General features: G+C 41.2%; 1 protein-coding gene across 1 annotated transcript; it reads right to left on the bottom strand.

Annotated features, from left to right (window-relative positions):
• Positions 1–903: 903 nt before the first annotated feature.
• Positions 904–17183, bottom strand: LOC131691521 (sodium-dependent nutrient amino acid transporter 1-like). The gene is made up of 4 exons (XM_058978028.1): positions 16338–17183; positions 2152–3125; positions 1828–2092; positions 904–1763 (listed from the first exon to the last, which is right to left on the bottom strand). Exons 1-4 carry the CDS (start codon positions 16723–16725, stop codon positions 1504–1506), a joined length of 1887 nt encoding a protein of 628 aa, XP_058834011.1. The 5' UTR covers positions 16726–17183; the 3' UTR covers positions 904–1503.
• Between the last annotated feature and the right edge of the window lie 1196 nt (positions 17184–18379).

Below are 18379 nucleotides of genomic sequence, written 5' to 3'. Positions count from 1 at the left end.
ATTGTATTCTGTAATAAAATTACAGTTTTGTATGACAATTAGTATGTAATTTAAAAACATGTATTAAGTTATTATTAGAAAAACTTTTTTGCTGATGATCTTTGTTTTTGTGCAAAAAGACACACCACTTTTTTCAGTGCATATTTTTTTTCGTGCAGAAGTATTCATTCCCTGTAACTCGTTCTCAGATAGTTTTACTGTATAAAATAGAGTAATCGAACAAAAAAATTGAAATAAATGCATGTAGAAAAGTCTACGCCCTTGTATCAATATATTGAAATTGCCAGAGAAAATCATGGAGATTCATAAGCCGAACACAAATGTAAAGTTTCGTTCGAATCGACGATGGTCATATTTTGTGGCCGATTTCTCATGGAATCCCTCAATATATAAACAATAATTTTAATAATTATACATGACAAAATATTGATAATTAAATGTGAAGGAGGTCATTCTTATGCAAACATTTTTTTAATATTTTTATCATATTTTGTTCATGGCCCCGAACGGCAAAAACAATCGCGCCGTCACTGCATTGGTACCAAACGCACGAGCACTGATTAATCACACGAATCTATGTAGGCCCAGGCACAAGCGTGAGTGATCGTAATTATTGTTTTATAGGTTTTACATACATTTGAAAACATTTTCCTAGAACTTTGAAAAAAAAAAGAATTTAATGGTGAGATATTGAATCTAATGAGTCACACGCGTTCTTGAATACAAAGTTGTACATGTTTATTCTATTCAGCACGATTCACACTAGGTTCATTCTCATCACCCAAAAAGAATTTCCATTTTTTACAGCTTAACCCACTTATAAGATAAATTAGGGCTTGTCTATCCTGTATGGAACTAGTTAAATAAATGGAATAATTTCCCATTAGTAAGCAAAACACTCGATCATTGTCAGTTGCGTTTATTATTAACAAAGCTTTATTCAGAGGTCATCTCTTAGGAAATAAACTTACATATCGACTAAACAAAAATCATCAACCTAGAGGAAAATATCAATTAAAACATGCAGCTAAATAATGCTTAGATCATTTTCCGCAGATACACCCTTATGTCCGATCATTCCACCTATTACTAGTCAGCAAACGTAAGCTTGTATGGTAATGACTTTCATGATCTTGACTATGATAGTGCTGATTGTACCTACTGCTCACGCGTGTTCGTCTATCTAGCCCTTCAATCTTCCGCAGTAGTGGGTGAGAACTATTTCAGTCATGGCTGGGGCAATGGGTTGAAAGGTCTGATTGGGTAAGATATGTAATTCCTCTAACCTAGAGCGAACGAACTAGCTGAACAATAAACGATGAACCTATCCAAGCTTATGATTAGCGCAAGTAAAATTCTAATACTGACTGACTCGCGAAAATATCGTCTATTCGTTGGTAAAACATTACAATAAGTTAGAGGTAAAATCACAAGTGAATGAAATCATCACTATTAAGCAAATGAATGTTGTCCTAAATCTACTGTAAAACGAAAGCATTTCATCTAAATATTAACGGAATAAACCTTCTCTCGACCGAACAAAACCCGCTGAAAAACGTTCCGTGAACCAAATCGCTGGTGGTCTTCAGTAAAATCGTCATATTTCTTCTTCAGCGAAATGTTTTCCGGGCCCCAATCGGCCAGCGGGCGGCTTGCAGCTACTATCCTTTGCTTAATGCTGCCCTTCGGTTGAGATGTCACAGCCCAAATGGCCATAATTGGTAGCGGGGCTATTGAAACGGTGTAAAGCAGCCATCCTAGAACTGTCGAAACAAAAACAAAGTGTTACACTAGTGAGTGATGAGAGTACAATATTATTGCACCCACCATGATATCCGAAGGAGAAACCTTCCGGTTCTTTGCCAGTAATGAAAGTCACCACCAATATAACGGTAATAACAGTTGGTGTGATGTACTTCCAGCACACGCGCCACAGAATATTGGTTTTACTGCCGAGCATAAACTCGATGTCATGACAAATTCTTCGAACGCCGTAAATCCAGCAGAAACAGGCAAGTTCGGCTACGGCCAGTGTCAGTGTAACGTACGTCACTCCATAGAAATCAAAATAATCGATGATGCGTGAGGCCGCCTAGAAGAAATAAAAAATATGTCATCGAATAATCTCTTACTATTATTAAGGTCTTTTACCGGTGTGATGAACAACAATCCTGAAGAAAAACCAAACACGCTAATCACCAAAACGATTTTCCAATTTTTCAGACCCGGAAACTCATCCCGAATAGCCGTTATAACGCTGGTGATGATTCCTGTGTTACTTCCAATTCCCAGCACAAAGAGCATGAAGAAGAACAGCAGCGAAAACAAATTTGGTACATGCTGGAATTTAGCCAGCGCATCCGGATACGTGATGAACGTGAGACCACTTCCCGGGTAGACCACCTTCGTGTAATCTGTCTCATTGGTAATCACTCCTAGGTGACCGATGATTGCAAATACAATCGCTCCGGCGAGCAGGGAGGTAAACGTGTCCAACCAGGATATGATCAACGCATCCCGGTAGATGTTGTTGGAAAAATTGTTGAACGACGAATAGGCGATCACACCTCCAAAGCAAATTGACAGGGAGAAGAAACACTGTGAAACGGCCTCTTTCCACACCGTTGGGTTCAGCAGTTGCTGCCAGTCTGGTTTGATGAAGTACAGCAAGCCATCCATAGCTCCCTCCAACGAGAAACAGTACACAGCAAAGAACACCATAATCACGTACGGAAACAGTGCTAGGAAGTAGGAAATCTTTCCGGAACCTCTGATACCCTTGATCAACATGAAGGTCATGCAGACCCAGATGAACAGTAAGCAAAGCCCCAGACGCCAGTCCGGTAGTCCTATCTCGTTTCCAACCAGATACGCCTCCCCCGTTACCGAGCGGGTGTAGTACAGTTCGGCGGAAGTTTCTACTGGAAGTGTCGAGTTGATGAAGCTCGATTTGCTTGTCATGCTAATCGAGTCGATACAGTTTACATCGGTCCACGAGGGATCACATTTGGCCCACGGGAGTTCGCTGGCGAACGATGCAAAGAAGTACCGGATCGCTACGGCGATCGTGGCGGCGTAGTACGAAATCACGATGGACATGGCGATCATTTGGCCGATGCCGATTCCTGCGGAGTGAAAGGAGAAAGATATGGTTATTTTGACATTGGAAATGTCACGAAACTATGTAAAGTTTCTACGCTATTACTAGCTGGATATAAATCATTTATGCACCCACCGATTCGGAAACGCCTAACTTAAATATTGGTAATAGTTTATTATCTGTGCGGTAAAAGTAGTCTATTGAAAATCGGTAGAATTTGAAAGTTCATGGCGAACATTTCTATCAACTAGGCAGCTACTTCAGGCAGTTCCGTAAAAAGGAAGCACCTAAGTGGCTTAACCAAACCTGAAAAGCTATGAATAGAGGTGCCTGTTTGATTCAGATTTTGCCCTTATGCCTAACGAGTATCATCATGGATATAGCTTCTGGACGCTACAATAAGCGGTAGACGCTGCGGATTTTCGGCAGCGGAGACACAGTTCAACCGCGTATGAATTTTTTGGCTACCAGCATGGTGTCATAGAATGATTTGCAAAATGGATGGGTGGGATGGTTTTGAATTGAGTTCAATACTGCAGGGTGTGACGTATGTGATTGTGTTTGAAGAAAAAAAATATTTTTAAGCTTGTGTGTGCGTTGCGTCAATCCATATTTTCGGCGGTTTGTAGGTACGTAGAGTAACAAGCCTCTTGGCACATATGTTTCATTTTTCGCATATATTTATCACGAAAGCTTCTGAAGACATGCTTCTGTAGTTATTTCTAAAGCACGGGCGGACTCAACTGGATTTGCGTCTACAGAAAGGCGAGGATTAGTTGGAGAAATTGCTGGGCGAGGAGAATGAGTTATGTTAGAGAAATTTTACTGTTGATTTGTTTTCAACAAGTTACCAGATAATTTATAGTGATTCTTGGTAGTCAACCCAAAAGCCATCTGACCAAGAGAAAACACTGATGTATTTTTATTACAGGTTTGCATTATAATTTTATATCGATTGAATTCCTTAGGACATGCTCAGCAGCGTAGTATTTTATACGGGAGTTTCAAAGTGGAATTGGAACGGAAACAATCACATACCCAGCAGAGCTTTTCGATTTATTGTTTCGAACAGTTTTGTTTCGAACTGTATAACTGGTATACGCTGTCCTTCTCGTTGTTGCTTGATTTGAAATACATTCGGAGCTGTTTCGAATGTATAAAGAGTATTCAACACATACACTCAGAGTCGATTGATTGGGGAAAATAATTTCGAGTCAAGTAACGACCTATGGACGCGTTCGGGTGTAGTTCAGTTCCAGATTCATAATTTTGACAGCTCTATGACATAAAACTGAAAATTTTAAAACTAGAACTTGCTCTTCCAGCAGCTGTTTGAGCGGGTGTCCTTATTAGTTTAAAATTCAAGTTTAAAATTCAAGCCATGTCTTAAGAGTTACTGGACTTATGGACTTGGATTATGTTTCACCAGTTTATCCAAGCTGCGTATCTAGCCTGCTCTATGTATTTAAAAGATAGTTCTAACGTTTTAAATCAAGCAGCAAATAGAACGGTGGTGTATACAAACCGCTATACTGGGGATGTAATTGTTTGAGTTCTTGTTCCACAATAATACACCTATATAAATTAAAACGCTGCAGAACAGGCACTAAATTCATTGTTTTAGTTTCAAACTTGAACCGGGTTTATAACACTGTAATTTTTTAGTTTTTTTTTGGACATTAATCGAAAAAGAAATACTTAATCTAAAGATGTTTACCAAAGCTCCTCATCACAGTCCTCAATATGGAGCTACTCGATTTGATTATATATTTTCTGGACCGACCAGCCTATTTTTGCTAGATGGATCAGCCAAGAATTGCCAATCTGTTAATGAGATAATTGATTATTTGAAATAATAAAATAGCTTAAAAGTATAGCACAGATCATGGTATTGTATTTAGTTGTAGAATTTTGCTACTGTTAAATGACCTTCAATAATATTTTAATAGGGATCTGTCATTTTGACCCACAAGGGAGCGTCATAAGCTCTGAAAATAAATGTATGTCCCAAAGACCGCTATCATCGTAGTGTCACAGCGTCCGAAATCCGTACTGCGTCACAATATCCGGGATTGTATCGTTTACACGATATTGAGGTGTTAGGGCGCAGAGGCACTGCGTCATAAAGTCCCGGATTCAATGACGCACTCATAGTTTCGGACATCCTGACGCATAAGAACTTCGTCATAACGTCATAAAGTTATAAAAGTTCCCAAAGCAGGGCGCGTCATAATGTCTGGGACATTATGACGCACCAGACTGCGTCATAATATCCGAAAACAGCTTTGCGATTTTATGACGCAGACGTTTTCAGATCTTATGACCCACCCCTTGTGCGTCACAATGTCCCTGACGTTGTGACGCACGTTCGTTTTCAGATCTTATGTCGAAGTTGATTTCGTGATCACTGTAATGCACTTATAGTTTCGGATATTATAAGCATAAGAACTGCGTCATAATGTCCCAATGCCGTACGACCTGGGATATTACGACGTGCGCAAAAATATGTGTGCGTTATATTATCCCGAACTTTATGACCGAATACCTCTACGTCATACCATCCCAATATCGGAGTGCGTCATAATTTCCCGGACATTATGACGCAGAACTAATTTCGGACGATGTGACACAATAATAACTTCGGATGTTATGACGCATTCTTGCTTTCAGGACTTATGACACGCTCCCATACGGCATAATGTCCCGGACGTTATGACGCTCACTTTTTTGGGACGATATGACCTGAGACGCTATGAGGCAGTACATGTGCGTCATAAGGGGCCGTACACTGATTACGTAAGGCTTTTTTAGAGCTTTTCAACCTCCCCCGAGATAAGAGCTCGTAAGATTTTGGTGAACTCCCCCTCCCCCTACATAAGACCTTATCATGATTATCGTAATTAAAAAATTGAATTGTTAATTTATCAAATAATAAGATAGCGAAAACGATATGTATAGAATTATTACAAGAAAACTCATGACAAAATTTAACTGTAATCATCTGCAGAATTTTAATTGCATGCCAATCTCGCCCAGTAGAAAAAATAACTGTTGTCAGATATACAGTAACTCCAATTTGGTCCACATGATCTGCTTTACTATATTCCGGTTTTTTTTTGTTTGAGACGAACCACTGCGACCAGTATTTAGATCTATGTGCTATATTCCACTTCATTTGAATCTATTTTCTTGTGATGTAGAATTTAAAAGAGTTTATAACCTCTTCTGGCATGAATTTATTCTGAGTTCCAGCTGTTACGCTTATCGTACGCATAGCTCCGAGTTAACCATCTTCGAATTTTCTTGAATTATAATACTTTTCACACTCTGGAAATATTCGACATTCAAGATCTTTGACAATCGCATGTTCGAACATTTTCCAGATACCTTGCGGGTTTGAATCGAACGTTTGAAAAGGACAAAGTCGGTCTAACAACACAACACACTTCTTAACTTGCAAGGCATATTGTGACTCCAGTTCCCGAACAGAACAATGTACTACCAAGAGCCAAAAAATTACTCATATTGTTTGATATAGAAGGATTATATGGTACAAATGAAAATAGTTCCTTTTTCTTATTAAAAAGAATATGCCGGCGTCCTAAAGTCAATACGGGCGGCCGAAAGCCTCTCGGCTCTCGGGCAAGACGTGCGCAGCGCGAGACGCATCAATACAGGCGAAATGCTCTTGGTGCTGAAGCGAGGCGCACAATCTAGTGCGGTATACAAGGCCTTGGCCTAAGAGGTCCTGGGTGAAGGCGCCCAAGTGAGGTCGTTAGGGGCGGAAATGACTCTCCAGTGTAAGCAACTGGACGAGTTCACGATCGCAGATGACGTCGTCGCAGCCGTCAAAGAACAATGTGGCGTAGTAATTGAGCGGGCCTCTGTGTGCTTGAGAGCGGGACCCTCCGGCACGCAAGTAGCCTACCTCAGGCTACTGAAAGCGGAAGCAAAAAAGGTTACCGTGATAGGAAAACTGAAGATCGGCAGTCAGTATGTCCAGTTAGCATACCCCAGCCGCCTTCAGTGGATAGGTGCTATCGGTGCCTTGAGTTCGGCCACAAAGCCTACGAGTGCAAGAACATAGACAGAAGCAAACTATGTCGTCGCTGCGGCGAGGAGGGGCATAAGGAGCGGGGTTGCACTAAGGCGCACAAGTGCCTTATCTGCACCGCTAAGAAGCAAACCCGTAACCATGCTATGGGTGGACCTTCGTGTCCCTTCGGTGAGGAAAATAAGAAGAAGCCGTGAACGTCACACAGCTAAACCATAACCATTGTGCAGCAACCCAACAGCTGTTGTGGCAGTCGGTCTCGGAGTCGAGGACAGATGTCGCCCTCCTATCCGACCCGTACATCATCCCTACCGGCAACGGCAATTGGGTGTCGGACGGGTCTGGGATGGTGGCAATCTGTACAACGGGACGGTTCCCGGTTCAAGAGGTAATACACTCCTCCGCGGAGGGTGTTGCGATTGCCAAGATCAATGGTGTGTTCTATTATAGCTGCTATGCTCCACCAAGGTGGCCCATAGAACAGTTCAACCAGATGATCGACAGGCTTTCACCAGACCTAGTGGGACGGAAACTGGTAGTAATGGCAGTAGTGTCGGGCAGCCGCTGTACAAAAAGCAGGGGCCAAGCGCTACTGGAGGCGTTTGCGAAACTCGACGCTGTGTTAGCCAATAATGGCTCCGCTAGCACATTTCGTAGAAACGGGGTGGCATGGATTGACATAACCTTTGCCAGCCCGGGTCTGGTTCCAGGCATGGAATGGAGAGTAGACGAGGGCTACACCCATAGCGATCATTTAGCATTTCGCTTAAGGATCAACTATGGTGTGCAGCATCCGAGGGCGGGAGATCCCTACCATGTACGCGGGTGGAAGTCCAATCACTTCGACATCGAAGCTTTCACCGCAACCCTGGGACTGGAGGCCAACACCGACAGTCTAAGCGGGGATGCGCTGGTAGCCGTCCTATAACGCGCGTGCGACGCCACTATGTCGAGGAAAACCCTGCCTAGAAACGGCAGATGTCCGGTATACTGGTGGAGTGCCGAGATTGCAGCTCTACGATCAGCCTGCCTCAGAGCTAGACGTAGGATGCAAAGAGCCCGCACCGAGGATGCAAGAGAGAACCGCCGTGAAGTGTTTCGAGCTGCGAAATTGGCCCTTAACAAGGCCATTAAAAGCAGAAAGAGAGCGTGTTTCGACAACCTGTGTGAGAGTGCTAACGCGAATCCGTGGGGTGACGCCTACCGGATTGTGATGGCCAAAACCAAAGAGGGCTCTTTACCACCGGAACGGTCTCCGGACCGGTTGGCGACGATTATCGAAGCACTCTTCCAGTCTCGAGCCACAAGCCCCTGGCCATCAGCGCGGGCGCGGGCGCGGCCGAAATGGTGGCTCCAGTGACGAATGAAGAACTACACACAGTGGCTAATTCCCTAGCAATGAACAAAGCTCCAGGGCCGGATGGAGTTCCAAACAGCGCTCTCAAGGCAGCGATCATAGCGAACCCTAACATGTTCAGGCTAGTTATGCAGAGATGCCTTGACGAGTGCCGTTTCCCCGATAGATGGAAAAGGCAGAAATTGGTGCTGTTGCTGAAGCCCGAGAAGCCGCCAGGCGACCCATCGGCGTACAGACCAATCTGTCTGATCGACACGACTGGCAAATTGCTTGAGAGGATAATCCTCAACAGGCTAACCCCGTACTCAGAAGGCGCGGACGGCCTGTCAAGCAACCAGTTTGGCTTTCGGAAGGGTAAGTCCACGGTGGACGCTATCAACTCAGTGATAAAGACTGCCGAGATAGCGGTCGAACGAAAAAGGCGAGGCATTCCATACTGTGCGTTAGTGACAGAACGCATTCAACAGCGCAAGCTGGGATGCCATCGCGCTCTCGTTACACCGGCTTAGCCTACCGGTGGGTCTGTACCGGATCCTGGAAAGTTACTTCCAGAACCGCGTACTGCTATACGAGAGCGATGCCGGTCAGAAAAGGGTTCCGATTACCGCCGGAGTCCCGCAGGGCTCGATCCTAGGCCCGGTGCTATGGAACCTCATGTATGACGGGGTTCTGAGACTGAAGTTCCCTCCTGGGGTCAAGATCGTCGGCTTTGCTGACGACGTAACCTTGGAGGTCTACAGGGAGTCAATTCCTGAGGTAGAACTAACCGCAGAACACGCGATTAGCACGGCGGAGGAATGGATGAGCGCGAGAGGCCTGGAGCTCGCTCAGCATAAGACGGAGGTAGTTATCGTCAACAACCGCAAGTCGGCACAACATGCTGTTATCCGTGTAGGAGAAGTCGTGATCACCTCACAGCGGAGTCTGAAGTCTCTCGGAGTCATTATAGACGACAAGCTGACCTTCGGCAGCCATGTCGACTATACATGTAAGAGAGCGTCGACTGCTGTTGCGGCACTATCGATGATGATGTCAAACAGCTCAAAGGTGACGTAGGCTACTGGCAGGCGTTGCCGTATCTATCCTCAGGTATGGCGGCCCGTCATGGTGAAGAGCACTGTGGGTAATCAGTTACCTACAGAAACTGGAGAGCACCTATCGCGTGATGTGCCTCAGAGTGATATCTTCTTACTGCACGGTATCACACGATGCATCCTGCGTGATAGCGAGCATGATACCAGTCGGGCTGATCCAGGCACGTAGCCAGAGGGGGGGCTAGGGGGCTAAAGCCCCCCCCCCGAAATTTTTCAAAAATAAATTTAAAAAACCGGTGACTTTTAACAAAACTTGTTGCTTATTTGGTTTGAACAAATTATTGAGAAAAAGTTAAAGAAGGCTATTTCTAACCACCGAAGGCAATGGTCACGAAATTCAGTGTGCTTTATGCTTTTGCTCGAGCCAGTGCGAAGCGAACAACAAAAAAGTAACTTTTATATTGTGTGCCTTGTCTGAAGAATACAAGAGACTGTTACTTTAATTGTAGCTGTAATAATCTGTCGAGATTAGTGATTAGCAGAAGCAAGAATTGGTGCTCCAGCCAAATGCGGTGATTATAAAATTATTGATCATTCGCATCCTGAAGGTGTAAATAGAGATTAGACTTTCGGAAACCGGCTCTATCCAGTTCTACCATGGCAGGCATTTAGCGCTCAACAAATTAGTGCAGACGAAACCATTCATTTCGCACAACTTAAAGCACAAGGTTGTGTGTGACAATGCTATAATTAAGATCCTTCTGTATATGGACTATGAGAAAATGAATGTTCCGCTACAAGATCGGATACCGCTTACTCGCAGATTAATGTCACATCTGGGAGAAATGGAATCTATTTGGAAGGGCAATTATTGAGGGCGAAAAGCAAGGAAGATATTCGCGAACATAAAGGCAGCAACTACGATGATGACACGGAAATGTACAATAGCGAGATAGAAATGAACTACTCCCCCCCAAGACATAGTTGGTGAGGAAAAAAATATTTCCTCGCCTCGTAAACAGGTTTCCACGTGCAATGGCTAAGCGCTTGCGCGAGATCTGTAGGACAACCACATAAACTCGTTATATTATTTTTATTGTTTACATAAGGAAATATATAAAAGACCCACGACCCAGTTTGTTATTTTTAAATGATAAGTTTTTGAATTGCACACAATTTTGAATTTCTGTATTAGGTCAGTGCACACTGTACACTCTGTTCTCTGTACACTACTCTGCGCTACACAAAAAGTATTTCAATTTATCTGAGAACGATTGAGCCGAGAATAGAATTTTCATTTCGCGTCATTTTAACGCAATACCATTTTTATTAACGCTTCATTTCATTGTTACGAGTAATTCGTTCCGTACTAATACACTGTTAATCCGTAAATCCGTGATATCTTCGACAAACGTGCAAAAAAAATTCTTTTAAAAGTGGACCGGGCAAAAAGTGGTAAAATAATAGGCAATCACGAAGAGGGACTAAAATGTTGGGACTGATTGAATCTATAAGTCAATAAGTTGGGATAACAGTTTCGATTTCATGTCTTAAGTATGTGACAGTCTTTCGTTCCGTTTTTGCTCGTCATGGAATAAAATGAGAGAGATAATCTTAAATAAGAGAGCAAAGAGAGGAAAAAATCAACCAATCTAAATCGACTCAAGATCACTCTTCTATCTTTACTATACACTCAACACGAGTTCTTTCCGAATTGCGCTCTGATCTTCTCATTTCGTCTTCGTTGCGTTAGGTGCAACAACTTTAATTGAAACTTTTTCCCAAATAGTGATAAAACAAACATGTAATCAGACAAACATTACAACTTTCTTCAAGAAATCATACATCTCTTCCAATCTTGATGATGATTGAAAAAAATCAAGAGCTAATTATTTTTATTCACAAACAAACCTATTACTAAACAGATTAGTGTTCATATTTGTTTAATGAATTGGCAAAGAGTTTTGCAAAAGTTTTACAGGAAACGGATAATTTGCTGTAATTTAAAACAGACAACTCTAAAAGAAAGCCTCGGCAAATTAGGTGCAAGTGCGATGTGTTCTCTTCCATGTGTCGGAAGCAAGTGATGCTGAAATTATTATCTATGTTTATAGTCTCTAGTTATTTTGGTGGTGTCATCAATGTTATATTTACCAAATTTTATGTAAATTAGAAGCATTGAGTAATCAGTGCTAAGTAATTTTCTTTCGATTTGTGAATAGATTCTGAGCAGTTTCGCTCAGTAGATTAAATTCTGGGTAGTTTCCATTAGTAGATTAAATCATTGAAATATATATTTGACATTGTCCAAAACCCCACGAATTCCGAAATAAAACCTTCAAATAAATAAATAAAACCAAAATGTTCAAATATAATATTTACTTAATCTAGGTAATCTTCTCAAGTTACAACGGTTTTGCAAGATTGTCAAAAGTCAATAGAGCTAAGGCATTCTTGCTTTGTAGTGAAATCAGTAGTTTTTGCACTCACTTTACATTTTGACTTTTACTATAGTTTTAGGGATCTAGGAAAATCAGTCTACGATATTTTTAATTCATAAGTACAATGATATAAAAAGTACCTAAAAAGAATCAACTTAAATAGATAAAAAGATAGTTATTCTGAGTTGCCTGATAATGTTGTCGAAGATAGTCTTTAACCCATTACCTATGAGAGTCAAATGAAAAAACATGTGTTTTTTTCAGGATTGTTTTGATTACGACATGATCAGTATCATTTAAATTGAAAATTTCATAAAGTCGAGTTAACGCAAACTTCGGATGAAGTCAAAGAGCTAGTAATAGTAGAAAGAAACCTGATCATGAAAATAGGAGTTGAACCTATTTTCTGCATCTACAAATCGCCTGCCTTATCAGAAGATTTGAAGCAAATTTCGACATTCACTTTGTTCGGACATTCTTTGCAACGGTAAACTTTGATTTCACACTGATATATTCCTATTCATGGGGACAACCTTGACGTTGGTTTCGTTCTTCTGATTAGCAAATGCGTGTAAAGTTTCATGAGACGGGTTTTTGGATATTTTTCTACTCATTCCAATTTAGCGTCTTCTAGAAATTGTAAAGGTGTATCGAATGTGTAGCATTTTCAAGCAGCGTAGCATGCAGCGTAGCATTTTCAAGCAGCCCTTAATACTTTGAGCTCTTGACTATTCATTTTTGTAACTAGAGAAATTTCTAACTTGTAAATCAAAAATAATCAAATTTAATTCGTCGATGCACTATAGCCTTTCTTGTAACAGGCAACATATTATTAGAGTTTTTAGTGTCTATTGTCTTATTTTTGGAATTGTTTTCACTAAGAACTTTTCATAATTACGTTCAGTTTCCAGTGATTGTTTCAAGTCATCAGAATTAATACATTTATGCAATAATTTTTAAGCCCCTCCCGAAACAAAATCCTGGCTACGGGCCTGGGCTGATCATTCGGGAAAATGAGGAGTGCTTTGAGCTACGTGGAAATAGAGGAGCCCGCGAGCGCACCAAGGTGGCTTCGGTTACCAGATGGCAGCGTGAGTGGGATAACTCCTCGAAAGGTAGGTGAACCCACCGGCTGATACCTAACATATCGAGTTGGGTGGGCAGACCCCATGGGGAAGTTCACACAATTCCTGTCAGGCCATGGCTGCTTTCGACAGTACCTCCACAGGTTCGGGCACGCGGAGGTCACCGCCTGCCCTGACTACCCAGGTGTAGACGAAACTGCCGAACACATACTGTTCGTATGTCATCGGTTCGACGTCGAAAGAAGAGCAATGCTTGACGTCTGCGGCAGGGATACAACCCCTGATACCCTTATTCAGCGGATGTGTCAATCGGTGGAGAAGTGGAATGCAGTCTCGACTGCAACCACCAAGATTGCCTGTAGGCTACAGGGAATTTGGCGCACCGAGCAACAGACGACGGGCACGACTAACTAGTGATTGGTTAGTTGGAGCGAAAAAAGCCGAGTGCAGAAAAGTGAGCGAATGGACTGTTCATGCTGAGGCAGGCTTGGCGCAACGACTGGCAACGAAAGGGTGAGCGTCCAAGTCAGTCTCACAAGGTATGAAAACGGTGAGCACCCAAGTAAGCCTTACATGGTGTGTTAAAAGTGGAGCCCAAGAAAAATTGTCCCACATGGGATGCCAGGGGGAGCGACAGGGGTGTAATAGAGTGGTATGATTGAGAGTGAATCAGGTGATAGGATGAGCATCCAAGTCTACTTCACATGGTATGTTAGAGTCAAGCACAAAAGTAAGCCTAGCAAGGAACGGAAAAGGTGAGCACAAAAGTAAGCCTCATGTGGATAGTTAGAGAGTGAATCAAGGTGTGACAGAGAGAGCACCCAAGTAAGGCTCATACATTTATCATTTTCGGCAACAATTAATAGATGCAAGAGCATTATCATGTTGATATTTTGCTAGATAATATTATTTAAGGTAAATTTTAAAATGTGGAAGAAAAACTTTTCATTCCACAATTGAAAATTCAGTCAAAAGAACGATGTTTTTTGCACGGAAATATATGATCTTTTGTACAATATAGTAATAAATCGAAAATAATCGAATCGCAAGCTTTTTGACTTATTAGATTGTACAAAGTCGTTTCAGATTGATAATACTATTTAAATAATCATTAAATCAGTACAGCGCTTAGTAATTTCCGGCATCTTCTCTAAGGCTTGTTAAAAAATTAATACATAGTGGGGGCAAAAAGAATTTTCTCAGCAGATGGAATCGATTTTGGATTTGTATTGACATCAGATATCTATTGCAGGCAACTACTCGCTAAACCCGTACCAAAAATATAATTTCAAAAGATATTGGCCCTCTAAGATGTTAATATAACATCTTTCGACTTTCTGCTTAAAGTCTTTCATCGCGTATAAACACCTTATATGGGGTTGGCTCAATCGGTAGTTGCCAAAGAAGATGGTTTCATTCCAGTAAAGCCCATCCAGAATTCGAGCTGGTTTGAGGTTTCTGTCAGAATTTCGGTTCAAATAAAACAACCGATCGCAACTCATTATCGGTTGTTTCATTTAAAACTGGTTGTGGCTGGTTTCACTAGAATTAAATAGTGCTTACAGGTGTTCCGTTGGGATGATCTTAGGGACCATTCATAAATAACGTAACGCAAAAATTGCCCAAAATTGACTCCCCCCTCCCCCTATGTAACAAATTGTCACAAATTTTTCCATCCCCCCCCTCCCCTGTTACGTAACAAATTCCAAGAAAAAATTTTTTTTCTTCGATGAAAACATGTTACGTAATGATCTAGTTAGCACCCCCTCCCCCCTATGTCACAACTTGTCACAACTTGTCGTACCCCCCCCTAAAAGCGTTACGTAATTTATGAATGGTCCCTTAGATGTTATGATGCATTTTTTTTAAATTTACCTTTGGTCGTTATAACGCCTTGTTGACTATTTTTGGAGGTTATACTTATAACCTTGAATTTCATGTGTGTCGTGATATCCAAAACCATTGTTTAATATTATGGTTGCAGTTGTGAACTGAAAGCCACAATCGTGTTTTCTCTGGTTTTGAACAATGAAATCACGTCGGAAGTAGTGCGCATTTTTCATATAATAATGCGCTAGAATGCACACTACCCTCGACATCGTGAATCATGTATATCGTCGATATGCAAAGTATATGCACGTACCTGTTCCAGATAGTGAAATAATGAGGTTCCTTTTTTCATATTTCACATCTCGTAACCTAGAAGTTGTAGGAAAACTGCGTGTAGTGATGTTATTCTAAATTATGATCTTAATAAATTGAACCAATCACAAAGTCACATCAATTTGAAACAATTGTGAAGTGCACAGAAAAATTGAATTCGTATTCAGTTAATTTGATTATTTTTGATCCACAATGGTACAGAAATCACGTCGATAAGTTGTATCGCATTTCTTGGGAATGCAAATTCCTTAAAAATGCATCGAATGAAAAGAGATTTTGATAGCAAAATTGTGTTAAAACAACATTTACATTAATTTTTGAAGTTGAGACTGTCACTCAATATCAAATTAACTTCACACTAATTGTGAGTCTGATTAACGTATAAATTACACCTTAGTTATATGAAAGGTATGTATTTTGCTTACTAGCAATCCAAATATCTTAATATCTACACCTTTGTTTTTTTTTGTTGGTACACAGTCGTATCGGTAACTTTTGATGCCGTGCGACTGTGTATATAAATTATAGTTTAAAATCTAAATACTTACAAATCAATTTTTGAAAATTTTGCTCAAAAGCACAAACTTTTTTTAAAATTTCGTTCTATATACAGAAATTATATTCGCACCGATGAACAAGTCCAAGAACTTGAATATAGTTGTATAATGAGGGAAATAACCTTACAAACAGATCGTTCTTATGATAATTATACTATAATTGATAGAATGAATCATTTAATAATTAGTTTAAAATAAATCTAGTGCAAAATACCCGCAGACAAACGAGTTCGATTGAGATAAGCGAAACCGATTCGACTGAGAAGTTGAAGAAGCCGCCCTTCATCCTTCAGTACGAATATGGCAAAATATTCAACGTGTCAGAAAACTTCCAGGCAACCGAGGCGTATGTATACGCTGAGGGAAGTGTAATTACACCAGCTACACAAGAACAATCTATATGTTTGTCAAATCAATTGACACAGCCGGCAACGCATAACTCAACTCTACCAACCGTAATCGCAAACAGGTAACATTCCGCACTAATGCACCGGGGTTTAGTTTAAATTGCCTAACTCTTGTTTGACCTGCAGACGGCTAACCTACCTCTCATAATCGGCGAGACGTCGTACACTTTCACACTTCCCCGGCTGGAGAATTGACCCATCACCATCTCCAGGTAGTAGATTGGCCGTCCCACGATGAGCAGCACAATCAGGTAGGGGATCACGAAAGCTCCGCCACCGTTTTTGAACGCCGTCGAGGGGAATTTCCACACATTGCCCAGTCCCACCGACATGGCAATGCAGGACAGCAGAAACTCCACACCTTTGTCCCATTTTTCTCGCTCGCCGGATCCGGAACTGGTTTCGTTCGAGGTGGTCTCCACCACCGCCACTGGCAGTCCATTGCCGGCGACCCCCAGTGGTGAGGCTATGCCAGTAGCGGTCCCATCTTGATCGCCAATAAATGATCGATTTACAACACCTGCCATGGCCGAAAGCTTGCGGTTCGTTCCGGGATTGTGAATAGATCGATTCTCTAATAAGTAACACCAATTCACAGACACAACACAGTAGCGGCTAATTTGTTTTCACATTGGCATTTGATTTTCGCGCGCTGTGGTTTGTGGGCCTTTTTAATAATGACACGTCCGGTACATTCCTCAAACAGGACTGATCGCGCATGCAAAATTAACAAAAATCACATAACCTTTCAAGAAAAGCACTAAATCACAAATTTAATTATAAATATGTCACCGGTAATCATTATCGGGAATATTGGGCTGAAACGAGCGGAACAAAAAATCCCCGCCAAGGATCGCGAAACAATTGCAGACGCTCGACCGTTTGTTGGTATTTTATTAGCGCTATACAATAGATCGAAGTGTTTCGGTCGGTTTGCGTTGGCGGCTTCACCCCTTTCTCAAACAAGCAACCGTTCTGAGTAAACTCTGGGAGAATAATACGATCGTTAGTCGAAATGTACTGAGGGTTTATATGGCTTACTCCGTGTATGTATTGGTGCTGAATACAGGCCACCATTCGGCTACCTGTTACAAAACCCGAGTGTGGTTTTGTTGGCTAGGTTCTCGGATAGGTCTATTGCCTACCGGACAACGGGAACTGACAAAGGGATAATGAGCTCTGTTAACTGCCTACCAATAGGCTGGGAGAATTAACAGCGATTGAACCGCTGTGGTGTCTGTTCTAAGTGTGGTTATCAAACTTTTGAAGTTGCCGAATTTCGCTCACCGTTTCCTTGCAATTCCAATATGGAGACTAACCTACTCCATACACCGTAAACCTTTGTTTAGCGAAATGATTCATAGCAGGATCGAATTTGAAATATTTTCTCAATATTCACTAGTAAAAAGGGTCAAATTTGACGAAATTCAACCTGGTGGTTGAGAGGATAAGGCGGTCTCATATTTAAACCAATATCATTGGGATCCTAGCCCTGCAATTGTTCTATACATCAAGGCTGCAAATCTGTCGAAACAGATGGGTCAATTTCACAATGGTACATACAGTGTGTCCCACAATTATACGTTCACTCTGTTTTTACAGAATAACTTTTTTTTCGTTCAAACGAACTGCACCAAATTTTCAGTGTTTGTTTTGAAACTTAATGAACGATTTTTTATCGAAGTTTGGAAACCATGGTGCATCTTGTTCGTTTGTTATGGCAATTTAAGTAAAAAATGTGTCCCTTAAGCTTTGGTGCGTTTTATTAGTTGGTTATGGCAGTTTAAGTGAAAAAGTTGCTCCTGCATTTAAACGTTCACTAAAAAAATATAGTTTTTCCCAAAAAATGCATTATTTAAGTAAAATCCGGTACTTTTCAACACTACATTTATCAGTCAATCGAATTCCTATCATTTTTGAGTACAAGTTTCATTCGCTTCGCCATTTAGTCATTACGATTTTCTATATTTCTTGCTCTAAGCTTGTTTTAGAAAGATTTGATTGCTTTCTTGAACTTTGCAACTGACGACTACTGCTTCGCGTTATCATACCCATCAGAGGTCATTCAAATATCGCTTTCTCCAGACGTTATCCCGATTGAACTGATTATTAATCAGTTGTAAAGTTCAAGAAAGCAATCAAATCATTCTAAAACAAGCTTAGAGCAAGAAATATAGAAAA

This window comes from Topomyia yanbarensis, chromosome 3, assembly GCF_030247195.1.
Source record: "Topomyia yanbarensis strain Yona2022 chromosome 3, ASM3024719v1, whole genome shotgun sequence".
Classification (NCBI taxonomy): domain Eukaryota; kingdom Metazoa; phylum Arthropoda; class Insecta; order Diptera; family Culicidae; genus Topomyia; species Topomyia yanbarensis.
Note: the sequence above shows the minus strand (reverse complement) of the source record. Positions and strands in the feature narration are given on the sequence as shown.

Excerpts from the sequence above, each read along its gene's own strand:
- LOC131691521 (XM_058978028.1), bottom strand. The coding sequence starts at position 16,725 with ATGGCAGGTGTTGTAAATCGATCATTTATTGGCGATCAAGATGGGACC. Across the intron at positions 3,126-16,337 it reads CGTCTCGCCGATTATGAGAG|GAATCGGCATCGGCCAAATG; the intron begins GTAGGTTAGCCG and ends TTCACTCCGCAG. Across the intron at positions 1,764-1,827 it reads TTTCTCCTTCGGATATCATG|TTCTAGGATGGCTGCTTTAC; the intron begins GTGGGTGCAATA and ends TTGTTTCGACAG.